The sequence below is a fragment of the Pipra filicauda genome, unplaced genomic scaffold, assembly GCF_003945595.2.
Source record: "Pipra filicauda isolate LSUMZ 115617 unplaced genomic scaffold, ASM394559v2 scaffold504_size407168_pilon, whole genome shotgun sequence".
In the NCBI taxonomy this organism is placed as follows: domain Eukaryota; kingdom Metazoa; phylum Chordata; class Aves; order Passeriformes; family Pipridae; genus Pipra; species Pipra filicauda.
Genome location: NW_024104648.1, coordinates 2,650 through 11,337, shown reverse-complemented (window position 1 = coordinate 11,337; position 8,688 = coordinate 2,650). Strand labels below are relative to the sequence as shown.

Here is an 8,688-nt window from a genome sequence, read left to right as displayed (position 1 = left end):
GAAGGTTATAACACAGGTGGTTTTGGAGACGCAGAAATAAAATACTGACCTCATGTTGAACTTCAGTGCTGGCCTTTTTGACATCCAGCTGCGTGCAGCAGCTCAGGACATTCTGTGCAGCAGGGAAACCTATTTTCCCCACAGAAGCCTGGCTGGTTTAAGCCCATGTTGCACAGCTGGGGTGTGTGGGAAGAGGACATCTGCTATTTGTTCTGCACCACACAAGCTTCACGTGCTTTCTCCAAAGGGCCTCTCTGTCCTAGGAAAGCTGGGGAAGCAGGAAGGTCGGGTGGCTGATGGAAAGCCTGGGCAATGGATGCCTCGGGGACCTTCCTGCAGCTGACAGGGTCTGAGTGGGAGGGCAGAAGTGGCGTGTCAACGCAGTAGGAAGGTCGGTGGGGTTTGCTAAAGTAGAACTTTCCACTTCCTCAAAAACATGTGGGTAGGAGGTGGGCACTGGAGCGGAAAAAAGGTTTCACCAGCCACCGAGGTATGAGGGCAGCTGGTGTGTGCCCTGGGGTGCAGGTGGGGTGAGGATGCTCTCTAGGGAAGGATACCCACGTATGAGTGCTAATTTAGGCACTGCTACAATCTTCCTATTGCTGGCATTTCAGTGGCTGCTGTTGGCAGGTAGGAAGGGAAAGAGCTGAGCCCAAACCTGCTGGTGTAGGGAGTGCCATTGTCTGGAGCAATGGATGCTGCTGGGGTGTCTTTAAAGGAAAGAGGACACATCCATCCTGCAGAGAAGCAGAGAGGCTGAGTAGGTGGTGCAGTGGTAGAGAGGAATAGAACAGGTAACCAGAATTGATGTAATGACATCTCCAGGGGGAATTAAAACCCTTAAAGGAAAGAGTCAAGGTGGAGAGGGGAAATAACCTTTGTTTTTATGAGAACTTGTACTTAAACATTTGTGGGTTTTTTTCAGTAATAGATTTTCCATGGGAAACTTACAACACTGTTACTGCAGGTTTAAAGATCCAGGCTTTGTCTAATTGTATAGCCAAGTGTTTAATTCCTCATGTTTAAGAGGCACAGCCACCTGATCTGAACAGAGGTACAGGTACAACAGATACTGCGGGTTCCTACACTCATATGAGAAGGGGGAGAAGCTACAGTTGAGTGCACAGTGAAATAACTGTGGTAGGACTTACACCAGAATAATTATTCTATTTAAAAACTATCCTGAGGGGATATATATGAGAACTGACAGCTGAGGAGCATGAAAGGAGAAGGAACAGGGGATAAATGTCTGGGAGTTAGAGACTGAAGGCAACAGAGGAGGCTGGGTGAGAAGGGTGAGGGACTAGATCCATTATTATGCACTTTCCCTATCTTATGACTAAAAAAATTGGGTACTTTTGAGGTGGTGAAAATGTACTGCTAGTGTTATTTTCTTTACGAATTCATATGCACTTTTTTCACTTCTAGTGCTCCTAAAGTTGGGGTGATAAATGCTGTGAGCAGGGAGCAAGGCTTTGGTGAAAAACTGATGTGCCTGGGTGTGGGTTTTGGTGTGTTTCTTTTTTTAATTTGAGCTAACTAGATATAATCTTAGAGCAGAATAGCTAATAATAGAGGAAGCAGTGTTGGCAATTCACTGAGCTTTGCATCACACCTATACTTAGCAAGGGTTCTTTCCTCTGAGCTACACCTCAGTCATGTTCAGTAGCAGGGTGACAGCAGAAGCTTCAGGGGATTTTGGGTACTGCATCCATTTTGGCTAATGCAGTAACTGTCCCACAAGAACAGCATCAACTCTTTTGGCACTAAAAGGAGATCTTTAAAACCTAGTGCAGTGGGGTCCTGCTCCTAGAACTAACACTTATCTACAAAGAATAGACTGCAAAAGATGTGTAAAAAACATTATCCAATAGTTGCATCATGTTATGCAGTGCTGTTGATGACAAAGCTCTCACTTAAATATGTTACTTATGATTCAGAAAAGGTACTAGTGCTTATTGACTGAAGACCTGTTCTAATGGGGAACATGCAGGAAGCTGAGGGACATGGATCAGTTTTGAGGAAATCTGCTGAATGCTCTAAACTAGAAAAAGGATCAGGCAACATTCTGTTCTTGGAAGCATTTTAGAGCTACCTGTTTCACCTGGCTGTTATGTCTTTTGCTTGATCTGTAGATATGAGCACCTAAAACAAACAGCCTGTGAGCCCGGATATTTTCACCAGATATTCTGCAAGGGTTAAATAACCAAGTTTCATAACCATGGTAGAAGTCTTCCTATAGAAAATTGGTGCCACATTGGTGACTGAATTCTGCAGGAATTGGAGCAACAGAGACCTTCCCAGCATTTTCCTCAGTTACTTTAGTGCAAAGAAGGTAGGGAAAGATGATATTCAAAGAGAATTGTAATAAGTTGAATTTGTGGTCACTTTTATGTTAGATAATGTGACAGGTACATCCTCTTTTACCAGCAGCAGTTTTTCAAGTTGGAGCCAAAAATTGGGGTGCAAGTTCAGAGATCCTTTTGAGGACTTTGTCCCTTGAGATGGTCACTGGGAATGTTCAGCTGATACTGAGGTGGCCACCTTGTCATCTTCTTTTCTTTCCAGTGTCTGTATTTGTCCTTCCTTTGTGGGCTCTCATGTGCTGCTGGTAGGATACACTTCAAGTCAAGCATACCTTTCTTTTTTTAAATAAAAGTCATCTCTTTCAAAAGAAAAAGTGCAAATTGAAATACAATCAACATATTTTTGACAATACAGCAGAGCATTAAATTTATAAATATAAATTACAACTGAACATTAGTCTTATTTAGAATTTTACATAAAATTAATATGATAAAGTGCAAATAAAAAAAAAGACACCCGTAACTTCTTTTGAGAAACTTTCATCATCAGTTGAAAATCAGTTAAAAATCACTCAAAATCAGTTTGACAACTGCCAAACAGTTTGTGTGTCATTGGCAAAAGGTTTTTGAGTTGCAAGAATCAGCACTGGTTTCTTATCTTTCAAGTTCTGCTTCCAAGATTTCTCCCCATGTGTCGACATCCATGGGATACATGCTTTTCTCTGGCAAGCTGTGTTGTGAAGGAATGTTGCTGTATTTCCCACTCAGCCATTCTTGCTTCACTTTGCTTTTCCAGTAGTTCCTCGATAATGTGATCTGGTGGAAAAACAAATTGCTCAGATCTTGGAAATGAAACAATTTAAGCAGCATTCAACACAAGTAAGTTTTGCCTTGGAAGAATAAGGCTAGAAAAAGGATTTGGAATGTGCCTTTGGATCTCTAGACACTAAGCCCAGGAAGGTGTAGTGCTGCCGAGAAGCAGACCTTTGTCTACTTCCAACTTTTCTGTTCAAAGTTGGGTGGAAAATCAATTCCTGCCTCAATTCTTTGATGGTCAAGATGAAAAACCTAAACCAGGAACTCATCTTACTCTTTAAAAGAGACACCTTTCACTTTCTCTTCCTGTTTAGGTTATCTGTGACCTTTAACTCTGGAGGCTGGCTGGATTCTTCTCTTCCGTCAACCTTTCATTGTAAGAAAATGCTGACTTGGTGTGTTTGTTGCTTCTATTTCAAATCCCCTCCAGATAAAACAGACAAGCAGTGCAGGGAGTTCCGGAAATTGCTGTGCAAGAGTATCAAGTTCTGTACACCAAAAGGGCAACCACTACCTCACAGTGCAGCAACTCTACTGAAATGTCAGAGCCCAGAACTGTGGCTTCCTTGGTTTCTTTTGCTGTTGCTTCTTTCTCTTTCACCCTTTCACTGCCCCCCCACTCTTAAACACACCAGCTCAGTTGAGGGTGGGGGAATCACCTGGCCCAGAGTACCCTGTGGAACCTGTTACCAGATCCTTTCCTGATCTACCTCAGCTTCCAGGCTGGATTCCACAGTGAGAAATCATCCAGCATGTTCTGGAGCTGAACCTGCCCCTAACTCGTCAGACCACCTGTAACTGGGACTGCGTTAGGGGAAATTTTCAAAACAGCCTTTAAAAGCTCCTGCTTGTTTTCTTTTCCATACCCCAAATTTTTTTTCTGCTGGATGCCTGTCGCTCAAGGTGTATCGAGGCAGAGCTATCCAGGATGATTTTCCAGGAAGCCATTCGTAACCAGCACACCTATTCCCACGAAATAAAAACAGAGAGCACACACTGCCTAGTCAGCGTTATGTTATCTTCTCCCTCCCAGCCCTGTCTGCATGGGCTTTGTCCCGTGATACGGCTTTGCTGGGACGAGGGTCAGCGCTGAGGCTGTGCAGGGCAGGGTGAGGAACAACCGGGATGTGACAGGTGTGGACCTGGGCAAGAAAAAGGACAGCCCGGGCAGGAAAAAGGCCAGCCTGAGTAGGAAAAAGAATACAGCCTTGCCTTCCTTCTCAGTCCATTTTACCAGCTGTCCGGCTACGGAGCCGCGCTGCCACCACACCGCTGCCCCCATCACCCTGGGATGGGGCGAGACGCGCCGATGTCATTTCCTTCCACATTCCCACCGCCCAACCTGGAAGCCTCGCCGTGTCCCCGAGGTGGGATTTACCTTCCAGGAGTAGCCGTTCCCGCGGTCGCAGTCGATCTCCCGCCGGCAGACGGCCCGCACGGCCAGGCAGTGGTGCCGCCACAGCCGCTCGTTGCCCTCGATGACGCGGTGCCAGCCCTTGCACGCCGCGGACGCGTGGCACAGGCTCTCCACGTCCAGGCCGCCGAAAATCCGGGAGCTCACCTCGGGAGGGAGGGCGGACACGAAGTCCCCCTGTCCACCTCCTCCTCCTCCCCCCGGTCCTCCTCCTGCAGCGCTGTCTCGGCCGCCGGCGCTCTCCGCGTCCATCCCCGCGGCCCCGGGGCGGGGCGGCGTCACCGCGGCCGCTGTCGCGGTGTGTTGGGGCGGCCGTGGGCGGCAGCGCCCGGGGCTGGGTGTCCACTTGCCATGTCCCTGCCGTCCGGGTGGGGAGGGTACTGGCTCGCCTCTTTGGGGGCGAATCTCCGCGGTTTCGGGCCCGCGGAGCCGGCGCCTCGCCGCGTCACGGGGCGGCCGCGCGTCATCAGGAGGCGGCGGCGGCTCCTGCCGGGATCGGGATCGGCCCCGTCCCCATCCCCGTCCCGGCCCCGCGGAGCCGCGGGCCCGAGGTAGCGACACCCCCTCGCAGGGCCGGGATGGGTCGTGTCCGCCGGGGTTTAGAGAGGCAGCACCGCGGCCCCGTGTCCGGGCTCGGGGCACCGCCGGGTCCGTGTCGGGGGGCGCTCGGGACCAGCGGAGGGCAGCGAGGATGGCTGGGGGAATGGGGCATCTCTCTTAGGGTGAAGGGATGAGAGAGCTGGGACTGTTCAGCCTCGAGAAGAGACGGCTGGGAGGGGACCTCATTAATGTGTATAAATAACTGTAAGGGGGGGGTGCCAAGAGGATGGAGCCGGGCTCTGCTCGCTGGCGCAGAGCGATAGTTCAAGAGGCAACGGGCAGAAACTGATGCGCAGGAAGTGAAAGTGAGGAAGAACTCACGGTGTGAGTTCGTCTTTACTGTGTGAGTGGAACAGGTTGCCCAGAGAGGTTGTAGAGTCTCCCTCACTGGAGATATTCCAGAACTGTCTGGATGCAATCCTGTGCCATGTGCCCGTCATCTGGGATAACACTGCTTGAGCAGGGGGGTTGGACCAGATGACCCACTGTGGTCCCTTCCATCCTGACCCTTTCGGTTATTCTGTGAGCCCCTGGAGAGCCAAAACCTCCCGAGCAGCCCCTGGAGGGGCCTTTTTGGGCAGAGCCTGGCCTGTCTTCTCTTGGCCTCTCACACTTCTCTTCCTGAGGCAATGAAGAGAAAGTTCAGCTGGTGCCTTCCCTGGAGTGCAGAGAGCTGAGGAACAGGTGGCAGTGACTCCCCAGCGTGGCTGTGCAGGGAATACAGCAGCAATTAAGACTTGTTTTTCCCTAATGCTTTGTGCCAGTGAGTTGAGTAGTGGAAGGGCAAAGTCTTGAAGGGAAAACAATTGCAGTTTGGGTGCATTTTCACAACTTAAAAAGCATTTTGGATGTGGTGGCTCTGAACTGGGCTTTTGAAACCAGCATCCGAGTGGCTGGTGGCACCTGAGAGCTGCAGACTTGTAGCCTGTAGTGAGAACTTGCCAGAAGGTGCTGGATTAATTGAGCATCTAACCCTGAAAACCAGATCTTAAAATCATTGCCTGACATTTAGTGTAGAACCAGAGTTTGGGGAATTGTGCAGATTTACAGTAAAGCAAATTCTGAGCTGTAATTTCAGCTTTCTCAAAGTTTTGTCATGGCAGTGACCAGTGTAAATTCTGTCCTTAAACCCTAAAACACTATAGCAGTGGGGCCAGCAGTGGTTAGAGAGTCTTTTGTTCAAAATACTTTAGGTGTGAGGTGAAATAAAAGTGTGTTTATTTCCTCTGTAAGTTGGTGTAATAAGATGTTGATGTTCAGTTTCAAAGTGTATTTATCAGTGACAAACATACAGACCAGCTTTTGTGTTTGAGTCAAAAGTGCATGTTTATATTTCTGATGTGTGAGTACCTAAAATATATTTTGCTTTGTCAGAAAAAACTCAAGAGGCTGATGCAGAAGAAGCACCAACTGTTCATGCTGTTGAGATGTCCTGTATTCCATTGTTAATGGAACCATCACGTTCCAACTCTGAGGTACAGGGAGCTGCAAAAATGAGAAATTATGATGCTGCCTCTAGACATCTGGTGGGTGCTTAATTTTTTAATGAAATTCATTATTTGTGTGTGTTGAAAATTACACAGGTGTTATGCTTTCTATACCATTTTTTTCCCCCTGAGAGGTAAATTACTGCAGTCAAAATTGATTGCTCAAAATTTGTGTGCTGTGCAAGTACATAAATGTGTTACAGGAGTGTTTTGGACTCGATGCTGGAGCTGAGTACTACAGAACAAAGTCCAGTTCTGGTCTCTGGTCCATATCAGTAACTGCCCCTGTACCTGTGAAGGCCTGGGGGAATGAATGACTGTTCCAACCAGCCCCAAAGCCTCTGAAACAGGAGAGAGGAGAGCCTGGAGTTGGACTGTGGATGTCTTGGACTGGCTATAAGTAATATCTGTTTGTAGTGTCCTGGCAGCCTGTTTCATTTGGATTGTCAGCTGGGATGGAGTTGTGTTGTCAAGATCCATACAAACACATGGATAAACAACTCCCCAGTGTTTCCCTGGCTGTCCAGTAAAACAGTTTTCAAAGTGAGCATCTTTTGTCTTTTTTTTTTTAAACACTACCAAGTCCAGTGGCTTTCAGACAGTCTGATAAATAGTGTGGGGAGCTGGTGGGATTTTTTTTAAACACCATCTGTTGTGTATCCAGTGCTAAAGCCACACATTGGTCAATGCTGGGGTACAGCAGGTAACAACTGCACACGACAAATGAAGTGTCAACCTTTGCTGTAGCTGAGATCCCTGAGGTGGACACTTACTTGTCTGTCAGTAAGTGGAGGTTCAGTGTGATAGTGCTGCTTTCAGTAAATAATGAATGTGACTTTGATGTATTTACATTGTTTTTGCAGAAGGGATTTAGAGTCTGGTTGCATTCTGGAGAAGGGAATTGCAGGAATGCAAGTTGCATTCCTACAATTCTTAGCAAGACTTTTCTGTTTGTGGGTTTTTTGTTTGTATTATTTGGGGGTTTTTGGACAAAGAGGCATTTGTTAAACCTGCTCTTTCTCTTATGTCTGTGTGTGGAAACTCTATAGCAAGGTGCTGGTGAAGCTCTTCTATGAAACTTTCAGTTTGTAGCCTTGTAGATATTTATTCCAAAGGTCTAAGGAGAGGGGATTTTCTACTGCAAGAGGGTTTCTATAGATTTTGTTTTTCTGAGTGAGTAGGAACTATAAAAAAAAAAAGTAAGTGGTCACCCAGGCTGCAACTGCGTAGAAACTGTGATCTGGTTTCCTTCCCCTCTTTTGTAACTGGATAAAGGTACTAAACAGTACCTTTTAAATATTAAAGGTAAATATTGTTTCAGGTTCCTCTTTCTGACGATAATGACAGTGAACAGTCAAAATCTATTCAAAGAAAGAGAGTGCTTCCATCTTGGATGCTGGAGGGAGATCTCCTGGTGCAGAGGGTGTCTGAGCCTGTAATGACAGCAGGTAGGTTTGCAGTGTGGTACAATTGCATTCCAATATGCATTTCTGGGCTTTGATGTAATTTTCTTCCATTACAACGATGGTAATTGAAAGTGTTAATTTGTTACTTCTCTTTCCATCTTTTGTGCAGGGCAGCTGATGGAGGGTGACTTATGTTGTCTCCTTTGTCATCAGTCCTATGGGTGTGATAGAGCTCTTTATCATCAGTTGATTTTCTTTCTGTTCTTTTTTTTTTTGTTGCCAGATAATAAACTCCCTTTGGACATCTGAGCATCGGATATTCTGTAGCCCTTTCCTATAAAGTTGTCTATTTCATGTGTAAATTCTAGGTAATTTCTGTACCTTTAATTCCAATCCTTCTCCACACTTAAGTTAGTAATGTTTTACCCTTCTAAATTTAGATTCTAATTTCACAGATTTTTAAAGTAGGGGTTTTTTTGGGTGGTGCTGGGTGTTAGTTTTTTAACTGTGAATGAATCAAACTTGATCATTTAGTCCAAAGTTACTTGCTTGGAGCAGTTGTTCACAGTATAATACTTTCTTAACAACATGAGGCTAAAATAGTGTTGCATTCCTTCCTGTTCTTCCAGGAAAAGGAAATTACTGAACTGCTGCTGCTG

General features: G+C 46.4%; 1 protein-coding gene across 1 annotated transcript; it reads right to left on the bottom strand.

The window, feature by feature from the left end:
• Positions 1-989: 989 nt before the first annotated feature.
• FBXO48 (F-box protein 48) lies at positions 990-5,231 on the bottom strand (the record flags this gene model as incomplete). The annotated part of the gene is made up of 2 exons (XM_039386800.1): positions 990-3,122; positions 4,501-5,231. Coding segments are annotated over 2 exons (893 nt in total), but the record flags the coding sequence as incomplete, so codon positions are not given.
• Between the last annotated feature and the right edge of the window lie 3,457 nt (positions 5,232-8,688).